Raw genomic sequence first — 25,884 nt, 5'->3', positions numbered from 1 at the left:
AGACCCCTGACCCAGCGTCAAAAAAGCCTAAAAAGCAAGAGCTCAAATAAAACATTTTTTAAACTTTGCTTTAACAAAAAAAATGATTTACTATGCCCTGGCCCTCCAAGGTCATAGAGTTGAGTAGCGGCCATCTTGGCATCCCTCTTCTCCATACCCAGCAACCGCCAGCATTGGATTGCTTCCAGGCTTCACCAATCAGTTAGGTAAGCTTGGGAGGTGTCTCTCCCACCTCTTCTAAAATTGATCCTGGGACGTATCCACTCGTGGGATCAGCTTTTTATGGGAAAAGAGAATCGTTAGCTGCTGTTATAACCCTGGTAGTTAACATCTAACAAATGACGTATTTTTACTATAGGCTGGTCGGCAAGCTGGCATTGGAAAGAGAATTACAAAAAATGAAATTGGTTTCTATACCTGATTTGGATACCAGCATAAGATTTGAACTGATGTACATCCAAGTACTTCACAGTGAGCAACTACTAGGTGACCCCAACAGCTTTCTATAGAACATACGGCTCCAAAGCCCTGAGCACTATACAAAGCTAGCTACTGGGCAGAGGCTAAGAAAACCAATGAAAAACAAAAATAGTTTAAGATGGTGGTATCTTCGCATTCATTTATTTTTCATCAAAGTGAAAATCTATTTCCTTTTTACTGAATGGACTTACCCCCCCCCCCATTACATGACTGACCATTCTTCTGAATTCTTGTGAAAGATGCATATACAATTGATTAGGCTAGCCATACACAAAACTTTTGTTTTGTTAGTTTTGGAAACAATCTGTGAACATCATGTTCATGCAGTGATCAAAGAAAGGACTATTTAAAATCTGTCTGGACAAATTGAGGGATCGTATCTGGAAAAGTTAATTTGTGTGCATCCCCGAATGCCCCATACTCGTGAACAGTAGATTGGTTACTCTGTTTACTACCAGCAACTGGCATCTGCCCATTATCCTCTCCATAGGCCCAGTGGGTGACCTTTCATGTTTGTACATTGATTTTAATGCTCATTTAGGAGCTGTTTTTTGGGGGGGGGTGTTTTTTTTATATTTTGCATGCTAGTCTCGTATTAACAAAATGAAGAGGTTACTAAGGTTCCAAAACGTCTCCTACAACAGAATAAAACTTCTGAAGTGATGTAATGTATTGTTTTTTTGACAACTATAATACGGCTTACCTGTATGTACTGGAAATAACTCCTAAACCTGCACGGTTTAGGAGATATTTACCGTATACGCTTGCGCCATCATTGGCGCATGCACACTTTAGAAAGGGCACAATTGTGCCATTTCTATAGGGCCCGCGTGGTGACCGTTATTATTATTATTATTATTATTATTAATAATCTTTATTATAGGCTCACCTGTAGATCTAAATCCAAAGGCCCCTTTCACACATGCAGATGGTATGTCCGTATTTCATCCATCCGTTTGCGGATGAAATATGGGCCATACATTCATCCCTATGGGATAGCGGGTGTCTGCGGATGAGCATCCGCAGACACCCGCTATTGTCCGCCTCCGCAAATGTCCGATTCTGCAGACGGAGGAAAATCCTATTTTTCTGTCCGTCTGCAGAGCGGATCGGACGAACACGGACACACGGTCCGTGCTCGTCCGATCCCCATAGAGGAGAGCGGAGAGCTGACAGGGCGGTCCCCGCACAGTGTGCGGAGACCGCCCTGTCCGCAGCCGGCTCAGCGGGGACAACGGAGCGATCCCCGCTGAGCGAGCGGATCATTACGGGGCGGATCTTTACTGATCCGCCCCGTGTGAAAGAGGCCAAAAGCGGACTTTACTACCACTTTAATTCTAAATTGCACCCCAGTGCACATATTGTATACAGTGTAAAGAAATGCACTTGCCCTTCAGTGCACCACAAAACCATAGATGCAAATGGACTGTTCATTTTGGCGCGCTGCGTTGGCCGAAAATAATGCGCCATCATTTTTCTAAGTATATCCATGAACTAATAAGTCCTGACTATTCTGATCCTATATGACCTCCTTATTTATAATGTGTGATTTCAGTTTATTACCAACGCCTGTACAGTATTTTCAGTTATACTGTGATGGAGGTTCAGGGGAAGCAGCAATGCTTTTGTACATTAATATATCTGCTGTGAACCTAGTTTTCATACTTGAAAATGTGTTGTTGGCGAGTGTGCTTGTGGGGATTCAAGGCCAACCAAGGAGCAGCTAGGTGAAAGCACATGAGAATAGCAGCTGATTAAGCAGCTTACCACCATCTAAATTAGATGACCTTTTTAAGAGCCTTGACACAGAAATAAAGAAAAATTGCTTTTCCAAAAGGTTTAAAGTGAAACTCCTAGTGTGTGTGTGTGTGTGTGTGTGTGTGTGTGTGTGTGTGTGTGTGTGTGTGTTTTATTTTTTTTAACATTTCAGATTGTAGATTACAGAACATAGGCATTCAGCAAAGTCTTTTGATGGCAGCTGGTAAAATTTATTCACAAGCAAGGTAAAAGGGACATTCTTCAAAAAAAATAAAAATAAGTATTTGATCCCCCTACGAACCAAAGATAGTTTTGGCTCCCACAGACTGGCTACAGAATGTGCTCATGTGGTACACAGATTAGTCCTATCAATTAAGAAAGGTTCTCCTTCGATGTTATGTGTATAAGACACCTGTCCACTGAACCTCTTTCTTCCATTTAAACCTCTCCATCATGTACAAGACCAAAGAGCTGTCAAAGGTTCTCAGGGGCAAGGGTGGAAATGCGCTACAAGACCATCAGCAAGAAGCTTGGTGAGGAGACAACTGTTGGAGCGATTATTTACAAATGGAAGAAATACAAAACCTATGATAAGTTATAGAACCTTCATTTCTTTGTAAATGGGCAAAAAAAAAAAAATTATTCCCCACTGAATATACTGTATATTCCAGAGATATATAGATGTGTATATATATATATATATATATATATATATATATATATATATATATATATATATATATATATATATATATATATACATATACAGGGGTTGACAAATTTGCTTGGAATCTAGGAGCCAGCTAAAAAAGTTAGGAGCCAGGTCCGTGACGGCGATCTGGACCTGTCCCTGGCCTGACATATGGAGACGAGTGAGGGGAAGATAGCCCCCAGCCCCCCACCTGTCTCCAAGTCTTTGCCCATAGCTATTAGAGGGACATTTTTAAATTGCATTTTAGTGTAAATATGAGATGTGAGGTCTCTCTGACCCCAGATCTCATATATAAAAGAGGACCTGTCATGCTTTTTTTCTATTACAAGGGATTTTTACATTCCTTGTAATAGGAATAAAAGTGACACACATTTTTTTTTTTTTAAAAGAACAGTGAAAAAAAATAAAATAAAAGTTAAAATAAGAAAAAAAAATTGTTTTAAATGTGCCCTGTCTTGCCAAGCTTGCGTGCAGAAGCGAACGCATATATGAAAGCGGTGTTCAAACCACACATGTGAGGTATCACTGCGATCGGTAGAGTAAGAGCAATAATTCTAGCCCCAGACCTCCTCTGTAACTCAAAACGTGCAACCTGAAGAATTTTTTAAACGTCGCCTATGGAGATTTTAAAGGGTAAAAGTTTGTCGCTATTCCATGAGCGGGCGCAATTTTGAAGCGTGACATGTTGGGTATCGATTTACTCGGCGTAACATTATCTTTCACAATATAAAAAAAAAAAAAAATTGGGCTAACTTTACTGTTGTCTTTTTTTTTTTATTAAATAAAAAATTTTTCCCCAAAAAAAGTGCGCTTGTAAGTCCGCTGTGCAAATATGGTGTGACAGACAGTATTGCAACGACCACCATTTTACTCTCTAGGGTGTTAGAATAAATAATAAAGAGACGGGATACCCCCAGCTATGCTGCCCCAGGCGCAAGGTCGCTGATTCTAGTCGCCAATGCGACCTGGCGACCGGGTTTTGTCGAGCACTGTATATATGTATGTATATATATATATATATATATATATGTGTATGTATGTATATATATATATATATATATATATATATATAAACGTGTGTGTGTGTTTACACTGCCATATATGCGAACTGTGGGGGAATGTCAGTACAATGTTACTGACACCCCCATGTCGGTTCACAGTGCGATATGTGAGCTGAAAATTTCCATGCGATCCGATTCTGATGCTGACTAAAAGGTGTTCTGTGCACAGCAGTGTGAATCTGCCCTAATAATTGGACCTTCAGTCCTTATAATTGGCATTGCGTTAATACATAAAGGGCCTGTTCACACTAGTGTGTGTGTGGTGTTCCTTACAGCACTGGGGTCCTTGGTTCCAATCCTGCCCTGCATACAGTTTGCATGTTCTTCCTGCACTCTTGTGGGTTTATTCAGTTTTCTTCATACCGTTAAAATGACTGGGCCTTATGCACAGAAATGTGAACTGCAATATGGTGTGACACTTGAGAAATTTAGTTGTGATCTTTGAGAATTTATTAATTCACAGTACATACAGTTAGAGAGGTCAGGAATAGCTTGTTATAAAGCTTTTTTTTTATTTTTTTTTTTTTTTTTTTTATTGCTTGTCACTTGCTAATGAAATGTAATTACTTGCATATTCAAACACATATTGATGAGATTATTCACACTTGGCTGATTGTGTTCCAATGTTCAGTGCACACTGGGCTTAAAAAAATGGCAGTTCCCTGGCAGAAAAAATAAAACGCTCATATAGAGATTTTGTACACAGTTTAGGTAAGTTTAGTATTTATTTTCTTTTTTTTTCTGCCGGACCGCTCCAATCAAAAATATAAACCAGAAGGGTTTTTTTCCTGCCTCTAATTGCTGAGTTTAAAATATGCCTGTAATCGTCCTAATGTGCGTGGATACATAGGATAACACTGAGCTGCTTCTATAAGCAAAGCACAGAACTGTAGAAGCAGCGTTTTTTATCTTTTTTATTTTTATTTTTTTTAAGCCAGTGTGAGCCTTAGAATGTTAAAGATATATCAGTTTTAAGAAAATCTAATTGTCACATTGACTAATTTTCTGAGAAAGCAGTAAAAGCTATTGTGGACTGACTGTAATTTGCTGACTGCAAGCCAGAGAACAGGGAGTTAATACATTTCTAATTAACGGCATGTCTTAATAAATTATGGCAGGAGCAGGTGCAGTGGCTGCTGTAAAGACCGAATCATGCAGCTGACTACACAGCAAATTTTTCATCCTGAATGTTGCTCACAAGAGTTTGTAAGTTTGTTTTCTGTGTGTACCAGGTTACAGGGCGATTAAAATCGACCATACCAAAAAAAAAAAAAAAAATTCTGGAAGAATGCATTCTGTGAGATAACCCACGATGTTGGCGTGACCTCAGCTTACAGTTTGTTTTGCTTTGGCAAGGTTGCTAAGTTTTTCTTCAGGGCCATTATCTGTAATTCCACATTTACCTCCCCCGGGAATGCGTGGAATATGCTTTTTAATTTGTAATGTGTAGTAGATGCCTTTGGGAATTGCAGATGAAAAGTGACATAACTGGAGGTAGTGCTTGGAACTGCATTTTTTAAGAAAATATATATAGTTCTTTACTATTTTATTATTTATTTATTGTTTTTCTTTAGACCTAGGTGTATCGGCTTGGTTTAAATAATTATATTTATATTTATATTTTTCAATATTTAAAAATAAAAATCCTATTTAAAGTGGTGTTGCACATAAAAAAAAAAAAAAAAATATTTGGGGGGAAAAAACTGTTTTTAACTCGCCTCTAAATGCCTGTTGCTAGGGGGGTCCTTCAGTGCCTGGGCTGGTGACATCGCTTCCCCCTCGGCACAGGAAGGGCTCAGCTCTGCCCCCTCCCTCCTGTCAGTCATCTGGGACACGTGACAGGTCCCAGATGACTGCGCGGGCAATCACAGCGTGCAGCACCACTCGCGCATGCACAGTGGGTGCCCACAGTTAGAATGCCGGCGCCGCCGAGCGGGGGGGAGGATGAGCGGGGCTTCCCTGGGACAGGTAAGTGTCCGATTATTAAAAGTCAGCAGCTGCAGTATTTGTAGCTGTTGACTTCATTTTTTTTTTTTTTTTTTTTTTTTAAGGGGAACTCACTTTAATTTGTACTCTTATATCTCAATGATGGCAGCCATATTAAAGCAGAACTAAAGTCTTAATGCATACCTGTCCAAAGGTCCTGGCATCTTCGGGTTCTGGTCTGCAGGCTGTCATTCTGGCACTTGGAGCCCAGCCTGGCACTGTAAGATGAGCTGCGCATCTCCGTTTTTTATATTGCCAGTGGAGATGGTGAGCAGGCAGGTATGGGCATTTTATTGCAGAAGAGGAAGTTGCATGTCTTTTCGGCAACAAAAGCCTGCCTGCTTGCAGTTTTTGACAGTGCTTCCGCTTGAACTTATTGGATATTTACGCCAGCCTTAGATCGAAATTTAGCCGGTTAAGCAGGAACCAGCTGAATTTCCATCTATTGGCAGGCTGGTTGTACTGAAGTTGATCTATCAATTGCTTTCAGTGCAACCAGCTTGTCAGGGTTTATTTTTTTTGCCTGATCACTGCCAGTGGCTATCGCCACCCTTGGTGGAATGAAAGAAAATGACATAATCTATGGCCTGCCTTAAACTTTGCTTCCAGATTTTGTGCTTTTCTGATTGACACAATGCAAGTCAGTGGGTTGGGGGGACTCATTGAATACAGCACATTCCCTATGTGGCTGATATCTTACCCTATCCGTTATTAAAAAGTTGGCTGATCTCATGCTGCTGCATTGCATTCGGATACATAAATGCTGCATCCAGGGGCAGACTGACAACACATGGGGCCCCCAGGCAATCAGACATTATTGGGCCACACAGTATACACAAACACGCACAGTATACAATCACACAGTATACACAGACATGTTTCTATTGGGTGAGAAGGTACTGGAGAGGTGGGGTAGCTATAATCGAAGGATTTTTAGACCAAAAGGATGTCGGTAAAGGACATTTCAGAGACAGATGTAAAAAAAAAAACACAGCTTTTTACATACTTTCCCTGGTTTTAGTGAGGGTGGCAACCCTGATGGGGGCCCCCAGGCAGTGCCCGAGTGGCCCAATGGTCAGTCCGCCCCGGCTGCATCTGGACACAGCAGCACTCAAAAGCCCCATACACACTATCAGATTTTCTGCTGTTTTTTTTTTCTTCAGATTTACCAAAACCATATAATATTAGGGCAAACCTTAGGAATTTCAATGTGTATACAATCAGGCAGGTCCTTGCACTACATGGTTTTGGTAAATCTGAAGACAAAAATCAGCAGAAAATCTGATATTGTGTATGGGGCTTAACTATGGCACATAGAAACTGGATGATTAGCTGTATGCAGCAGCAAACTCTGTCCCTGGATGCAATCTATCTGTCAGAGGAGAACTGTAATAAATATCAATTCTGGATGATCTTGTGTTGTATGCATTTGGTGTTTTTCTATGAGCTACTGCACCACCTACAGTGAACCCCTTTGCAGTACTGGAGTATAACTTCCTCTAGTAAAAAGGAAGAGTATGAGGGAAGATAGTGTTGAATCACATTGTGTTGTAAGTATCTGTGCAAGACTCAATGTTGTGTCAGTCGCAAAAGATGCGGGACTTAGTCTGGGGTCAGCTCCATTCTCAGGCCCCATGTTATAGAACTTTTTTCTTTTTTTTTTTTGCTACATATGAATAATTTACCTTGGCAAATAGGCTTAAACTTTGCATATTTCTTACTCAATGTTTGAGACCACAAAATGACATGACCTAATGAACATGTCTCTATGTCTGATAGACACTTAAGCCCTGTACACACAATCAGAATATCATACAAAAAATAGTTTTCAAAGCAATCGTTAGATAATCTGATCGTTAGTACACAGCTGTCTGAAATTTTCCAAAGGGACAAACACAAAAATATTTCTCAAACGATACCATAATCGTTAGTTTTTCTGTTTTTTCCCCAAAAATGCAATACAAATCCATTACACCACTTCCAAATTTTTTGTACTACAAGAATGTTCGTACTTTAGTAACCTATTCATTCTCTATATGAGAATAGCATTGAGAAAAAAAAAAAAAACCCCCAAAAAACCGGACCTTCGTTCCTCCGATAATCTCGTCGTGTGTACTAGGCTTTAGCCTAAAACTGTTCTAACACTTGCCCTGTAGAGGTACGCTATTTATTAATGGCCCATTCCTTGGGCTAGGGTTTATGGGTTTTTGTCGTTATCAGAACTGCTTCTCTTCCCACAAAGCAGGGCCGGATCAGGCCTGATCTGGGGGCGCAGTAAAAAAAAAAAGTCAGGGGGCGTGTGCTTGGTTTCATTTATTTTTCGTCATGGTATGCGACATCCCAAGACACCCTAGTCCTGAACTTTATTGGGCTAAAAGACACTGACGTTGGCCACTCCTTGGTGCCACATTTACATCAACATTTCACCCAGCACTTCAGAGTCAGACCCCTTTACCTCACAGTCCCCCCCCCCCCCCCCCATTACATCACCTCCTTCAAATCATGGTTGCCCCCTTTTTATTTGAGTCCCCCCCCCCATCATAACCATATCCCCCATTTACAACAATCCCTCAATCACAACAGGCCCCCCTTCATTTCTCCCATCGAAACAGTAGCATGATGCCATGCAACCTGGTCTGTCCCTCTGCACCATGGAAACAAATGACGCATAGGGGCATGGCACTGTTCAGCCATGCCTACTTGACATGGCTGTAACTGTCTGCTGCCTCATCGGAACCCTCCCCCCCCCCTCAGTGCCATAATTGGCACCTTTCAGGGGGGAGGGGGGTGCAGATACCTGTATGATCCAGGTATCTGCACCCACTTCCGGGAATAACTAGCTGCAGATGGGGCCCCCCCCCCCATTGTGTTCTGGGAAACGCATAGTTCCCAGGACACAATGGGGACCAGTAAAGATGCGCAGCGCGACTCACGCATGCGCAGTAGGGAACTGGGCAGGGAAGCCACAACTCTTCACTTCCCGATTCCCTGGCAGAGAATGGCGGCGGGGGCAGCCGACGAGATTGCTAGTCATCTGCCGCTGACATCGTTGGACCCTGGGACAGGTAAGTGTCCATTTATTAAAAGTCAGCAGCTGCAGTATTTGTAGCTGCTGACTTTTTTAATATTCTATGTTTAAGTTGGAACTCCTCTTTAATGCCACTGTCACATGACATTAAAAGTATTGGTAATCGGTATCGGCGAGCACTTGAAAAAAAGTATCTGTACTTGTACTCTGTCTTTAAAAAGTGGTATTGGTGCAACCCTAGTAATATCGGCGTTTGTAAAGCCATTTGGTGCACATGAAGTGGATTTATATCCTTTGTGGCTTTTGAGAAAAATATTTAAATGAAATCATTTGTGCCCAGAGATCAACTTTAAAGGTCTGGATCTAGAAGTCCTATCTGGTCATTATCTAACGTTTTTTGTAATTGTGTTTGTTTTCTAACAGACTTGTGGAGTTACATGAGTACTGAACTGATCATCGGTCACATGAGAAGCGTGTATCGGCACAGTTTAAAGATGTTCGAGGCTGCTGACTATTTGTCAGCTTGTGGTCAGAAATCGGAGATGTTTATAGTTTTTTATTTGCGTCATTGCATCCACTAAACTTTCTTCTGAGAAATTTATTTTCTAATTCGTGTGCCAAAGTTTCCTAGGAACTTCCCATCCAGCCTTCAAGTGCTGAAAAAAATCTGTAAAAGCGAACAATGCCTCTTTTGCTGTATGTTTCATATTGCGCCAGCTTAATAGAACAAAGTAGCTTGTTAACTGCATATCCCAGATTTCCAATCCATTGCTTTTCATTTTTTTCTGGCTTCAAGCAGAACTTGCTTCCTTCTGCCTCTGCCTAACCCCCCCCCCCCCCCCCAGACCTGAGCCATGACTTTTGTATTTCACTGGTAAAATGAAATGTATTCTTGTGGTGCTACTTTTCAGCTAAATAGACACTTGAGTGCTGTGGTGAACAATGTAGGCTTCATTCACACTTGGCGATTAGCCCCTGTGCACGTACCTCCCAACTTTTGAACTTGACAATGAAGGACACCCAGGGGAGGTAATGACCTGTAGCGTTAAATGTGACAAAACGCTTAGGACGAAGCCAAGTACACACGCCCCCACGCATGAGCAGCCGCACGTTGGCCATCTTTGTTGTTGGAAAACTCTATCTGCTGGCGTTCAGCATGCTGTACTTATGATTTATGTTATCTGATGGCATGTGAGTGAAATTTCATTGTTAAAGTTAAATTCGTTTTCAGCAATATTACACAATTGGAGGATTTTCATTTATATGTGGCTTGTTACTGCTCTGGAATTGGTGTACGTGCTTTATTACCTGGGTACTGGAGTTTGGATCTCCACTCTTTGAAGGACCCTGTGAGATGCTGGAATGTTAAAAAGTGTGCTTGTTAACCACTCTTAGCAGGGAGTCATATTCTTTGCATGAGAGTAAAGGGTGTCACCAGGCTTCTTTGGAGACTCTTGCTTCCATCACAGTAGTGGGATCACTAAAATCTTTGTTGGTTTTTCTGAACTTTACATGCATCATGGCGGTTGGATCACTAAAATCTTTGTTGATTTTTATGGACTTTGCTTTGATCACTTATTTGCTTTTTTTTCACTTTATGGACTATTGATGTATAATTGCATGTAATTTGTGAGCACTAGAGAGCTGCACTATTGTTTTATTAGTGTGGAATGTATGTTCTTTCATTTAAAAAATGTTTAATTGTTCTCAAACTGTTATGGGTAAAGTTCCGATTTAACTGCCCATCATTTTTATTACAGTCAGAAGAAGGTCAAAAATAACCTTCTGCAGTCTTTTTTTTTTTTTTTTTTTTTTTTCTATTAGACCTAAATGGAGTTTTTCCAAGTAGTTAATGTGCATCTGGGTTTTAGCTTGCCATTATTTATAGAAAAGCTCCAATTTATTTTTGTGTAGGGCATTAATGGTTTATACTAAACAAAAGCTTTGTTTCCATAGAGACCTTTTTAGTAAAAATGTAGGGAGAAGGCGTAAATTAAGGGACTGCAGATACTAAAACATGCATCTTAGCAGAAGAATTGTATCTGGAACTAACTACCAGTGTTTTTCAGTCTGAGAAAACTAGTGATCGAACTGTATTCTGTATGTGTGTGTGAAAAAAAATATATGTATGTATGTATGTATACACACACACACACACACACACACACACACACACACATATAATTTTATTTTTTATTTTTTTTTATTATAAAAAAATAGTTTTAGTTAGTCTGTGCATGTATGTATCTTTTGTGCGAATAAGGGAAAAATTGAATAAGCTATTTTTTTCTCTAGGGTGAATTTTTTTAATTCATACAGAATAAAGCAGAAATATACTGCATTGTGGCTACTAGATGGAGCTGAGAAACCTAGTAAATGAATATGTATATCCTGTGATCGTTGGCCTCCTCTAGTGGTCATAATGGTGTATTTTTCCTGTAGCATGTATGTAACATATATGCAGCAATAAAGGTCTATCAGACTGAGTTCAAATATTAGTGCAACTGTGAGCACAATTGTAACTCAATCAGTTACTTTAAAGAGGAAGTAAGCTTCCTTTATTGACTTTCATCAATAGGTAAGCCTATAATATGGCTTGCCTATAGGTAGAGCTGCACACTTGATCGTCAAGAATCGTTATCTTGATTAAAGTGTTTCACAATTCTTTCTATGCAAAGAATTCTCTCTGCTCTTCCTAAGCCACAGCCTTCAAAAGAAAGGAAGAGAAAAACCAGGCAGTCTGCCAAGAATCAAAACATTCTTTATCAGTTGAACTTAAGTATAAACATTGAAACAATTTTGTGTGTAACTAAACCTTTTTCTGACATTTTGGTTTCAAGTTGGTCATTGTTTTTTGCTAGAAAATTACTTAGAACCCCCAAACATATTATACATACATACATACATACATACATACATACGTTATAACCCTTGTGAGTTGTGTTTCCCCCCCGTGTCCCATTGGTGAGATTTCTCTTCACTTCCTGTCCCATAACCAAAACGGGAAGTAAGAAAATCCCTCCAATGCGACAGAATTCTTGATTGTCACCACTAGTGACAATCGGGAACTAGTATCCCCATTGGAAGATTTCTGTTCTGGTGACATTTCAAAGTCTGAGCTCTCAGTGATAACAGTAAGCATAGTAAACATGACAGAGATATTGAATCTCCCTAATGGGGGTACAGACAGCAAAAATAACGGACAGGAAGCAGCAGTGCTCACGCGCATACTAGATTGGTTCCATCACTCTTCCACCAAGCTTTGGGTTCAATTGGAAAGTTATATGAACCCAATAGACCTCTCCGCCCTCCCATGGACCTTGCCCACGGTCCGGGGGGGGGGGGGTCGGGCCCCCTCAATGACCTTACTCGTCACACAATCCAGATTTGGGACCATATGCTGACCAAAAGGGGCTTATCAAAATATATGGGGCCTATGACTCCCTTTTTTGGGACCCCGGCCTTTCCTCCAGCTATGGGTGTATCAAAATTCGGACCATGGCAAAGAGATGACCATAGGAGACTTACCCAAGTCCTTCGGGCAGATCCCACTTTAAGGACAGATACCCCTACCAGGCTGACCTCCCGACATCCCATGCAGTGGATGCAGAGACAACAGACCACCTCCTATATCCGGACTTTCCCGTCCATTCCAGATATCCTTGCTGAACCGACAGGGTTTGAGAAACTGCTCTTGCAGGCAGAACCCCCAACGCATGTGGTATCTCAACTTTACTCCCTTTTGCTCAATATCTCCTCCCCTGACCTCCCTCCATTTACGGCGGCCTGGGAGACAGAACTACAACACCCTATCTCTCCTATTGACTGGCAGAAATGCTTTATCATAACGCACAAAATATCCCTTGCCACTAAGACCCAGGAAAAGGGATTTAAACTGGTAACGAGATGGTACAGATGCCCATCTACTGTGTAAACCATTTCAACCCGGGAGTACCAGATACCTGCTGGCGGTGTCTTGGCTCCCGGGGAACCATGCTCCACATATGGTGGGAATGCCCTCTGGTACAAAGGTATTGGCAACAGATATTCAAACTTTACTGCAAGCTGATGGCGACCTCTCTACACCCCTCACCTGAGGTGGCTCTCTTATCTATACTCCCTGGTACATTCAAATCCATGAAAAAAGATATTTTACGACACTTTCTGGCGGCAGCCAGGGTAGTGATCCCCCGTCACTGGAGATCGACGGTCATGCCTTCCCTGGGGGACTGGGCTACGGAGGTGGACCGCATAAGGGACCTGGACATCCATGGTCCATGTTCCGATATTCCTCTGAGTTTATCTCCTGGGCTGAACAGGGCCTGAACGGCGTCGCCCTGGGACCATGATGGAGTGATTTTCGTCCCCTTTCTTTAGGCCCCCTCTTATATGTCCCTGATTCTTTTTCTTTTCTATATATTTCCATACACCCCTAGGAATACATCTAGCTAATATACCATGGCTTTGACTTATCTAGTGTTCCTGAATTGTTGTAAGAACCCTATGTAATATTTTTCCTACAGATTTTTATATACTTTCGTCTGGAGCTCTGCGCGGGGGTCAGCTTTGATTCCCCCTGGCTGAGCTGAGGACGAAAGGTTCTTTAGCTTATATGCTTTATTTATTTTATTCTATATGTATGTATGTATGTATGTATGTATGTATGTATATATGTGTGTATGTATGTATATATATATATATATATATATATATATATATATATATATATATATATATATATATATATATATATATATATATATATATATATATATATATATATATATATATATATATATATATATATATATATATATATATATATATATATATATATATATTTCTTTCCCTTCTCCCCTTCTCCCCCAAACAAGGATTGTTATCATTAACGGTTTCCGGGTAGGGTCTCTATACATGCTTTCAATCCATTTATCTGTACCATGGACATGTTTTTGTCCAGACCCATACGAATCATATTGTTGGTGTATCTTGTTATTGTCTGTAATGTTTAACTTCCCTTTCTGAACTTTTCTTCTGAATAAAATAAGATTGAATTAAAAATAACTGACAGGTGCTCTACTCCATCTCCACTCAATCCAAAACTGAAAAAAGTTTAGATATCCATTTAAAGCCTTTGAAATATTTATAAGGCTATGCCTAGAGGTGCTCCTACCTCTCTCCTCACATTTGGAGGATGTTCAGTTCACATGAATGACTTGCACATTAAATATGCAGTCCAACCTGTTGGGTCGCTAGATATGTGTACTTTGGGTAAAGCCTTTAGGTTATTTAAACAATGCTGCTTGAATCTGATATACTTTTTTGATAGCTGACATTACTGGGAGTCTGAGTAATGGCCCATAAACCCCTTTTTAGATTTTATCTAGGATTTGTCCTCACGCATTTTACTTCATGAAGGGCACAGAAACCGTTTTTTCCTTTTCTATGGAAATTCTAATCGCATAGTTTGATCTTCTGGGAACTTTTAGGTTTGCCCTTATTTTTGTTTGGGCTTGTTGCTTTACTGGGTTAAATGTACGTGTTTGTTCATAGATGTGGCTATTGTTGCTGCCCCTCTAAAAACTGGTCCACATTGAATCACTTTTCAGAGGGTGGTCACAAGACTTGTAGCGCTGCCCCAAGCTGGAGGCTTCAGGATCTCCCTGCCAGGCACCCGAATGCACCAATTCAGAAGTGTTAGCGAACTGAGGGAAAGGCGCTGCTCAAACTGACCCTTAGCTGGTGCTACTCCAGCCACGCTACTGGAGTTTCGCCTCACCCACCGGGGCTTGGGCATGGATGTGGGTGGGGCGAAACGCGTTGGAGCGTGGCTGAGGCCATACACTGTGACTATAATGGGTCAGTTTGAGCAACGTCTTTCTTAGTTCACCTACTTTTCACAGGGTATTTGACAGGCAGTGAGGAGACAATGTGTTTCCGGCTCCAGTCTCGACCTTCAAAATGCTAACCTATTTGCGTAAACACACAATATTTATGGGATGCTGTATGCAACATCTGCGGCACCCAGGTCCGAAAATTAGCCTTGAATTTTATGTTGTACAGCCCCATGACACATAAATGCTGATAAATACAAATTTATACCATTTAAGATCATTACATGTATTAATATGCATTTATAAATATTCAATAAATGCATGTATGCAATTCCCAGTGTGATTAAGGCTTCAGAGGTCGTATTCATTTTTTTACTTTTTTTTGAGCATTCCCTCCTTCTTCCCAAACAAGGCACAGTGGGTAATATTGATTATAAAGAACAGTGCTAAAAATTTTAACTAAAATAGACATTTATTAACCTCTATAATTAATATATATTTATTAACCTATAATTAAGCCCTGGTGGGCGGGGTGAAACGCTGGGGCTTTCACATGTACACATCCTTACTAGGATTGGCTCAGGTGTGCAGTGTTTGTTTTTGCTTTGATAAAATAAGGATCCATAGGGATCCATAAAAACGTGTTGCTTGAGATGGGTCAGGTTGGTTGAATAATGCTAAAGTGGACAATATAATGTAGAACTCCCACGTCTTCTAATGATGTGTAGGTACTAGAGCTACACTTTTTTTAAATTTTTTATTTTATTTTCAGAAACGCACCAAGCAAGAATTGCAGAAGCTTCCATTGCTTACTTGCTTTTGCAGGTGTGAGGTCCAAGACTGTGTACACCAGTTTGGTGCCACCTGATGTTGGTATAACTATATCTCTTTATCTTGGCCCTCTGTCTCTCCTACGGTCATCAAATGACCACCCACTAGGCTACCACCTTTTGGCCCCTCATCATTTATTATAAACGATCACGTCATAAAATAACCAACCCAGTTTAAGATGGAAATGAAAGACAAAACATATGTGCATAGGTTTAAAAAAATTATAAATACCCCCCCCATTTTTTTCATAAGTGATCACCCCCCCCCCCCTGTTCCCTCTATTCTCAGCTGCATAGGAGCTGGGGGGAGGAGAAGCAGCAGAGCTTCCCAGTGAATGGCTGTGCAGGTGGGTCATGTCAGGACAAGCCTGATCATTGAAGAAGAGCGGGCTGAGTTCCCAACACAGCTAGAGAACTGACCACAGTGTGGTCAGTTTTTAATAGGAAAGCAGAATGACTGTCAGGAACACCAGGGATTTCACACAAAGGAAGTAATACAAAGAGAAGACAATACTTTTTCGTACATGGTACAGAAGGCATATACCAAGAATATGAAATTCTGGGTTGACCTATTCTTTAAACCTTTTTATTGCAGCTAAAAAAAAAAAAATCATTGCACATCAGGGATATGAAAAGTTGGGGTAACAAACACTTTAAAGGGCATACTGGAATGCAATATTGACTTCTTCTTTGTGAAAGTTAAGTCTTAAGTGAACGACCTAAGCTTTTGCTTTGTATTTTCCTGAAGAAGCCAGGTACGGGCAAAACATGTTGGGAAATAACGTAATTGTTGCCGCTAAGAAATCATGACACAGACTGCTTGCTGTGAATATATACTTTTAATGAGGTTTTTTTATAAGTAAAATTAATACAATTGTAATAACATTTTTTATATAATTTTTTTGAGTTTTTTTTTTTTTCTCGCCCCTCCAAAAATCCCACATTCTTTTATACATATAAGTTTCTGTTAAGTAGTTTAGCGCCTGAGATTTGTCTAGGCTTAGAATGGAAACAGTTGAATATGAATATATATATGTGTGTGTGTGTGTGTGTATATATATATATATATATATATATATATATATATATATATATATATATATATATAATTATAATTTTTTTTGTTTTTTTTGTTTTTTTATGCATGTACTAGGGATCTGACAGGTTGGCAAGTACCATAATTGAATGGTGTATGTAGTGCAAACAAATTTAGCAGATAATTCCTCATTGTTTTCCTATGTATACGCTCAGCAGTATATGCATGTGAGAGTGTCTACATTTAAAAGCACAGAAATGCATTAGCTGTCATTTCGAAATGTTGGGGAAACTACATTTGTGAGCTCATTTTTTCTGATGATATATTCAGTACAGACGGCTACATTTTTCAAAAGTAAGTCAACAAGAGGAGCAGTCCTTTAGTGAGAGGAATAAAAGAAAATGCATGGCAGTTGGTCTTAGTATGTATCATAAAAACAAAGCGCAATCAGCGGAGGCCCATCCCATCTCTACATGTAGGGCACTGGACACATGGATTTCAATGGGGTTTTTTTATTTTTGGAAGCACATGATTAGTGCCTGAAGCTCTAATCGGCTTCCAAAAAGGGTGGGCTGGGGGCACAGAGCACTTGGTTTGTTTTTTGTTTTTTCCTCGTAGTACACAAAAGAAAGCACTCCACACAGAATCGGGAAGCTCTCAGCAGAGCTTTTATCCCTGGTAAAAGCTTTTAGAAAAAAAAAAGTTTTGCATGAACATCTGCTTTAATTACTGTATTTATTGGCGTATAAAAAACACGCACTTTTTCACCCTGAAAATCGGGTGCAACTAGCATGTGCTTGTTATATGCCAATACTTCAATTTTAGCCGCCTCAGAGGGCACAGGGAGTGGGGAGGGACCAGCGCCGTCAGATTACATACAGCGAGAATCTCATGTTTACCATTGCGGCCGGTATATTAGGAAATCCCATCTCCTGGGAAGCCATTGGACCAGTGTTCTGTCTATCATATGAGATTGTCACTGTATGTAATCTGTCGGCACTCGTCCCGCCCCTTCCCTGTCCCCTCTAGGCTGCAGATGGGCATCGATCAGACTGCACTGATGGCAATGGTGAGGCTGCATTGATATGGACTGATCAAGCTGCATTAATGGCACTTGTGTGGCTGCAGATAGGCACTTATTTTGCTTCAAAGTTCCTTATTTCAAATTTAAGTTTTTTTTTTTTGTTTTTTTTTTCCTGAAACTTCCTTCCTAAAATGATTGTGCATGTTATATACCTAAGGCTGGCCATACATTATACAATTTTCTTCTGTAGATTTCCTTTAGATTTACCAAAACAATATAATGTAAACACTTTCAGTTTGTGTGTAATCAGGCAGGCCCTTCCACTACACAGTTGAAGGTAAATCTAAAGGAAATTGAATAAGAAAATTGTATAATGTATGGGCAGCTTAAGTGTGATATACGCCGATTAAATACGGTAACCACATTTTCCTTTCTTTGGAACATCATTACGTATACTGAAAGCTGTGTGTTCTGTTTAGCTTCCTTTGTTTATTTATTTATGATGCAATTTAGTAACATACTTCTTACATTTTACAGGCAAAATTGATGAACTACATCAGCAAACAGCTTCAGTGCAAACTTAATGTGCCTAAGACTGAAAGAACAGCGATGCTGAATGGCTATCCTAGAGTCAGTGATTGGCTGCACACAGTTGGAGTAAGAAGCGACATTGTGCAGGTAAGTTACCGTTTTCTCTGTTGTAGGTGCAAAATACTCAGTACACACACACAATGCTCGAGTAGACGTTTGCTTTATACTTTGTTGAATTAATGTATATGTAAACCTTATGAACTTCTTTTATTTGTTGCCTTTTGGTCTTCTAAATATACCATTGAAAGCTTTTTGTGATTTTCGTTTCGATCGTTTGTTATTGATTTTTTTTTTGGTAAGAAGAAAAGGGGTAGGTACAAGCCACCCCAGTTTAATGATCCAATAGTACAATATATATATATATATATATATATATATATATATATATATATATATATATATATATAATATTATATTCTCTCTTCTTTTTTTTTTTTTTTTTTTACAGATCTATGGTGCAATCCATATATGAAGTCCATATATTTTAAAGGCATAATAAGTCCATAATTGTTAACGGAATCCATTATAAAAACAATGCAGCACACGGATAAGCGGCTCCCCCTAGACACAGGACTCTATCTCTGGCATACAGTAGAAAAACACAAGGGGGTGCCACGAAGTTCAGTATTAAAACAACTTTAATTTGGCAGCCAAATTTACTTGCATAATTCCACGTTTAGAGCACTTGTCAGCATGGCTGTATCTATAGGAGGGATTGTCCACCCACAAGGGCTCTGTTGTTGCAGTAAGAATGGAAGAGCTAGACAGACGCACAAGGCATCAGAGCAGCCCGATCCTCTTCTCTTCCTTTTGGGTCCCCTGCTTGCTATAGGGGCACCTATGCAGGCTCACTCCCGAGCCGCTGCTCTGTGTCCATTCACACAGGAAGCGTAGTTCAGCTCCGCCCCTTCTCTCTTGTCATTGGCTCACAGGCTATGATTAAAAGTAGCAGGAGCCTATGGCCACACTGGTGGGCACTGTTGGCAGCACTGTTGAGACTGCATTGATGAGCAGTGCCCTGCTTACCAGGGTACATATCTTTTATACACAAGCCAGTTTTTGGCTCTCTTCTCTCCTTATGCTGTCAGCATGGGGAAAGGAGTGCCGCAAACCAGCTTCCATTTACATCCATGATCAGCTGTGATTGGACGCAGCTAATCATGTGGTAAAGAGACGCTAATTGGCTCTTTACCTTTAAGGCCCGTACACCCCATACGAAAATCATAAAATTTCATCCGAACAATCTGCTGATTTTCAGATCGTTGGTGTTTTCGACAGCTGATTCCGATTTTTCGTCCGACAAAAGCTGAATGTGCAGACTATAAAATGTTTGCCGTACGTGAACTCGGCGTCCGACTTTTTGTTTAATTTTGTTTCATTTAATTGGTTTTCATCTGAAAAAAATCTAAAGAGCAAGACTACAAGTGCTCAGAAACGAAAAAGAATACATACAAAACTATTCAACACATTACATCACTCCTGAAGTTGTATTCTGTCGTACGAAAATTTTCGTATGGAGAGTAACCTCTTCACTTTCAACATGAAACTAGCACGCAACAAAAAAATGCATGACCGGTCATCTGAAAATCTGATCTTGTGTACGCGGCTTAAATCTGTGATCAGCAGTGTCCTGAGGACACTGTGATGAGAGTGCGCTGCCCGTGCCCCGCAGTGGGGCGCGATCACGGGAGGCCATTATATTACTGCCTCTTAGAACTAGCTGGCACGTGCTTAAGGTAAGAAACCGGCAAGTGAAAAAATAAAAAATACTGAAACAACCCAGTTTTATGTGCCTTTTTGCTAATATCACTGACCTTTATGCAAGCATCAATGGAAACTGAAGTATTTAGGGGCTGTTTAATTCATGGCAAAAGATCAAAGAATAATTTACATTAAATGAATAAAATCAGATGTTTCTGGGTTTTAACGCATCATTTGTTACCGCTTTAATGTGGATTTGTGAACCTTGTGCTATTGTAACTGCACTTTTACTGATGCATGTATGGTAAAGTATATAACTTCAGTTAGAAGAGATATTTTTGGTCTAGTTTAGAATTTATACATGTGCTTTGGCTGTAAGACTATAAAAGCATATATTCGGTCCTTCCCTCTGCAGATTGTGGGAATTAATTATCACTTTGGTGCTGCTTAACACTCTCTCCTCCCCCATGCATGCCTTGCCCGCTGATGTTGCTGTATGTTCTGCACTGGATACTACATGTTCTGTGCAATCTGTTCTCTAGAAGCAAAATAGATTTTCTGTCTTACAGCATTCTATGCTTTGGTTTTTATACATTCTGATTGCATTCACGTATTGGGGAAGATTTACTAAAACTGGTGCACATAGAATCTGGTGCAGCTATGCACAGTAACCAATCTGCTTCTGGCTTTATTGTCAAAGCTTAATTGATTGGTTGCTATGCACAGCTGCTCCCAGATTCTGTGTGCTTCAGTCTTAGTAAATCTCCCCCACTGTGTCTTTTTTTATTTTTTTTATTAAAACCTGGAAAAGATGCTATAACACAAGCAATCGCATACAAAAGATAAACAAAAAAAACTGTAATGTTGCACTAAAAAGCTCACATCAGATGGGCTCCTCGCTAGTAAGTCTAAAAGTCACAGTAGTAATAACTAGGTAGTTGGGCAACTTGCAGCGCCCAATTATTCATGAGTGGTGGACAAACTGAAAAGACAAGCGAAGTGCAGTTAAACTTTATATTTTATCTAAAATTAAAAAATAATAAAATCGTTGCTTTTATATTTGGAGGACAGCACACTGGCATATCGATAATGTGTAATCCGATGAAGAGAGCTGTTTTCTGTATCCTGATTGATGTGGTTGCCGTGACAACACGTTTCAGGGCATGTCGCCCTTTTTCAAGTCAGAATTGGGTAAAAAAAAAGGGTAAAAGACCCTGAAACGCATTGTCATGGCAACCTGGGGACACCAGACATACTCCATAGTGGCCGGTGTTTGTTCCTTCAACGGAAGCCTTGTGAAGCTCTTGACAGCCATAAGTGCAGCCAGCCTCGTCCATGCTCCTTATGACATGTTTACATCTTCCAGTGTCTCTTGGGCTGAGCCAGCACACTCTGGTTTCCTGGCTCTGCACCAGGTTTTACAGGCACTGGATCTTTGGCTCCATTGCATCTGTCAGCTGCATAATAGGCTTGCACACGTGCAAAGGCCAAACAGGATACAGAGAATTTATATGTTCATTGGACTACACACATTATTGATGTGCCTGTGCACCTTCTTCCATTTTAGAGTGCAATGATTTTATTTTAGTTACAATAAAAAGTTTAAAGAATATATCAAACCAGAATTTCATATTCTGATACGAGCCTGCTGTACCATGTACTTGTATGAAAAAGTATCCTGTTCTCTTTGTATTGTTTCCTTTTTGTGAACTAGTTGGTGTTTCTGCCAGTCCCTCTACTTTCCTAATAAAAACTGAACACACTAGTCGTGAGGTCAGTTTTCTAGCTGTGAACTCTGCCTTCCTTCACTGATTAGACTTCTGCTGAACTGCCCCCACCCTGCACTATTCTGTGAGAAGACCAGTATGCTGCTGTTTTCCCTCCCCCAGCTCTCTGAGCTCCTTATGCAGCTGAGAACAGAGGGTGTGAACACACACAAAAAATATATACATACACGTTTTGCCTTTCATTTCTATTTAACCACCCAAGGACCCAAAGGATTTGCCCACTTCAAGTCTTTTTTTGCGATATGGCTCTGCATCGCTTTAACTGGCAATTGCGCGGGTGTGCGACATTGCACCTAAACAAAATGTATGTCCTTCTTTTTTTCCCCCACAAATAGAGCTTTCTTTTGGTGATATTTGATCACCTCTGGGGTTTTTATTTTTTGCGCTATGAACAAAAAAGACCAACAATTTTGAAACAAAAAACAGTATTGCTTACTTTTTGCTATAATAAATTTCAGGAATTTTTTTTTTTAAACAAAAACAAAATTTCTTCCTCAGTTTAGGCCGACATGTATTCTTCTACATATTTTTGTTTAAAAAAAACAAAAAAAAAAAAACGCAATAAGCATACATTGATTCGTTTGCGCAAAAGTTATAGCGTCTACAAAATAGGGGATAGATTTATGGCATTTTTATTATGAATTTTTATTTTTTTATTTTTTACTAATACAGCAAGTTTCCCCATAGAAGTCAATGGAAACTCAGATAATTCGTTCCACAATTCACACTTCTGTTGTATGCAGTACCACATGTGATCAGAGGTGGGAGGCGCTGGAGACACTCAGAAACCACTCGGAGAGGCTCGTAAACACTTAGGAGCGGAGTGTTTCCGAATGGCTTTGAGTGCATCTGATAGTCACTGGCGCCTCCGCCCCTCTGGTCAAATGCAGTACTGCAAATCTCAGAGGCTTGAATCCTGCTCATTTTGCGAGATAACGCTCACAAACCGAGTAAATAGCTCCTACTGTGAAATGCTTGTATAACTGCAATACTCTCAATCCAAGGTATTACTGTAGTGATCAGCAATTTTTAGCAATCGGAGCTAAAAATAGCCACTGATTACTGTATAAATGTCGTTGGCAGGGAAGGGTTTAGCACTAGGGGGCGATCAAGGGGTTAAATGTGTGTCCTAGGGAATGTTTCTTACTGTGGGGGAGATGGGACTGCTTGGAGGAGAACATTCGCTGTTAATAATCAGTATGAAAAGCAGATCTGTCTCCTCTCGCCTGACAGAATGGATATCTGTCTGTTTACATTGACTATCTCTGTTCTGTCTCTCTCAGACATTGCGGGTGCATCACGGCCCGCCGGGCACACGTATTGGCTCAGCACGTGCACCCTAGAGCTCTGAAAGCAGCCGATGTACAGCTACGGCGATTTGCCCAGGAGAGCCAATCTGCCGCAATACAACTGCAGCGGCTAGTCCTTAACTGATTGGGTTGTTTTACAAGGTGATCGTTTACTTATGTGCTAGGGTTACTCTTTCCCATTTTCTTCTAACACAAGCAAGCATTTGACTAGCGTTGGTTCAAATGAATCACCTATGATGCTTGTGTAATTGGATGGGGGGAAGATTAAATTTTTTTGGTTGGATTGGTGAACACTACGGCTTTGTGGTTCTATTTGGTCACAATCATCACTTTCACTAGCAGTGGCTATATACAGTTTACTACACAATAGATCTACAAACAAAGCTTCGTATAAATATTCATAGGAAAATTCTCAATACATTCAATGACTTGAATAATGTCGTTGCAAAATGCTTCAAAGTTACATTTGCTTTTAACATTCAATTATGAAATGAACGTAATTTCATGAACGTGGAGAGTACATGTATTGTTGTTCAGTTTTTTTATTTCAACGTGTTTTTTTTATTAGATTTTTTTACTTTTTTGCATTTAAGTGCAAGGTCTGCTTTTAGTAGTGAAGCAAGGGTAACATAAGATGGTTCTAGACCTTATAAAGTCGGCAAAGCAAAGGTAGCGCTCCTATTTCTATTCTTACAGACTACTCTAAACAGTATATGATGGTTTCCAAAACAAGCTGGTTTGAATGTAATATCCTGCAATGGTGTAATATATATAATATATATATATATATAGTGTGTGTGTGTGTGTGTGTGTATGTGTATGTATGTATATATGTATATATGTGTGTGTATATATATATATATATATATATATATATATATATATATATATATATTACACACAGAGAACCGTTATTTAATTAGACTCCACATACACCATTGTCAAATTCTAGAGCTTTAGTAATAAAATGAAATTTAATTGCACAATATTCCTGTGTTTTTTTTTGTTTTGTTTTTTTATTGGGTTTTACAGTAATTAGTGAATGCTGTACTCCTCATTCTAGATCGCACAGCACCCACAAAATTATGCAGTTTTATCTGTAGAGAGATCTTTTGTAGGGGTGTGTTCTTGATAAGATGTGACATTGAGAAAACAGAGCCAAGGAAGGCAAATGTGAAAGCTATTTTGGCTGCCTGTATCCATTGTGTTCTTGACTTGTACAGTGATTTGAGTGAAAAGAGAGACATATTTTGTTATTGCTGTAATAGGCATGCATGGAGAACCCCTGGTGGTAACATCAGAATGATTTCATTATTCTAGTCAGTAAATTGCAGTGAACAAACTGACCAAGAGGTAAGGTTTAAAAAAAAAAAAAATCATATTTGCCTAGTTATTGTTTTGTAAAGGAAAATCTATATTGTGCCTGAAGAATTTTAGGCTGGCCATACAGGGTTAATTGACGGGCATATATTATGCTGAGAAGTACGAGTTCTGAAACCTCTGTCCAGTGTAGATCTGCCAACATGAATCTGTGGCACATTCAGAGGTTCGAGTTCTAATTTCAGTAGTTGGGTAGAGGGAAGGATAGGCTTCCCTGAAGAGGTGAGTGTTCAGGGATAGCCTAAAGGTAGACAGATTTAGGAGATATAGAAAAACAAATAGGACTCAGTCATGTCCTCCTGCTCAGTAGAGATGAGCTCAAGTGCCCATCAAACTCGGAACTCCCGTTTTTTGTAGTCCAATAAGCTACGGTAAGGGTCATTCCCTGCAGGAAGCTGCTCGTGGAAGCTACAAATAGCGGATAATGTCCCAGCCAACAGCTCATTGGACTACAAAAAAAGGATTTTGGATAGAGTGGGGAAGCGATAGAACCTCGTGCTACGTTTCCTTTTGTGGCCTTGAAGGGGTGATCTACATTTAATTTCAAGGTGTCACCAGAAGGTGAGGAGAAATTAGAGCGATGGCATAGGAAAAAAAAGATGAGCAAAGGCTGCTTCAAGGGCCAGTATTAAAGAGAAAGCCAGGTTTGAATGCTTTCTTCATGGTTCCATTGGTCCACCTTGTACCAATGTATTTTTGCATATCCACTTGATGGCGAGTGATGTACGGGTAAGTCTTCAAGTGGTTATACTGGGATGGTGCCTGCGGCTGCAGGGTAACTAGCTGCTTTTATAAGCAGCAGGAGGGAATGTATCAGTCCCGGGCACACGCAAACCACTATCTTGTTCCACGCAAGAGGTATCCCCATGAACGTCAAATCATGGGCAGTAATTCTAGTAACGGACCACCTGTGTAATTCTAAAGTGGTAACCTGTAAAGGCTTTTAAAGCTTCGCCTATGGATAGAAAATGTACGTAATTTGTTGTGGTTGCACAGATGTGCACAATTTTAAAACATGACATGTTTGGTATCTATTTACTCGGCATAACATCACCTTTTTATATTTGACCAAAAATTGGTTTATGCATTGTGTTTGATTGCATTAGAATTAAAAAAATAGTGTTTGAAAAACCGCTGCACTAATGCCATGTAACAAAAAATAGCAACACCCAACAATTTAGTCTCTAGGGCCTCTGTATTAAAAAAAAAAATCTAGAATGTTTGGGGATTCTAAGGCCTCATGCACACGAGATGCAGTTAAACGCGCGTTCAGATGCAGTTGGACAGTTTTTTCAACTGCACCTGAACTCATTCAATGTTATCCTATGTGTCCATGCACACAGTCTCGTTTTTTTCCGTTTATATG

The 25,884-nt window shown here is 39.9% G+C and overlaps 1 protein-coding gene across 1 annotated transcript in view; it reads left to right on the top strand.

Annotated features, from left to right (window-relative positions):
* Positions 1-25,884, top strand: part of KSR1 (kinase suppressor of ras 1) — a 229,413-nt gene that overhangs the window by 63,469 nt on the left and 140,060 nt on the right. Inside the window, exon 2 of the mRNA XM_077482405.1 lies at positions 18,287-18,427. Coding sequence (XP_077338531.1) covers positions 18,287-18,427 — 141 coding nt within the window. The remainder of the gene's footprint in view (positions 1-18,286; positions 18,428-25,884) is intronic.

This window comes from Lithobates pipiens, unplaced genomic scaffold (assembly GCF_037356315.1).
Source record: "Lithobates pipiens isolate NorthernLeopardFrog02 unplaced genomic scaffold, aLitPip1_a1.2 Scaffold_16, whole genome shotgun sequence".
In the NCBI taxonomy this organism is placed as follows: domain Eukaryota; kingdom Metazoa; phylum Chordata; class Amphibia; order Anura; family Ranidae; genus Lithobates; species Lithobates pipiens.
This window is presented reverse-complemented; position numbering and strand designations above follow the sequence as displayed.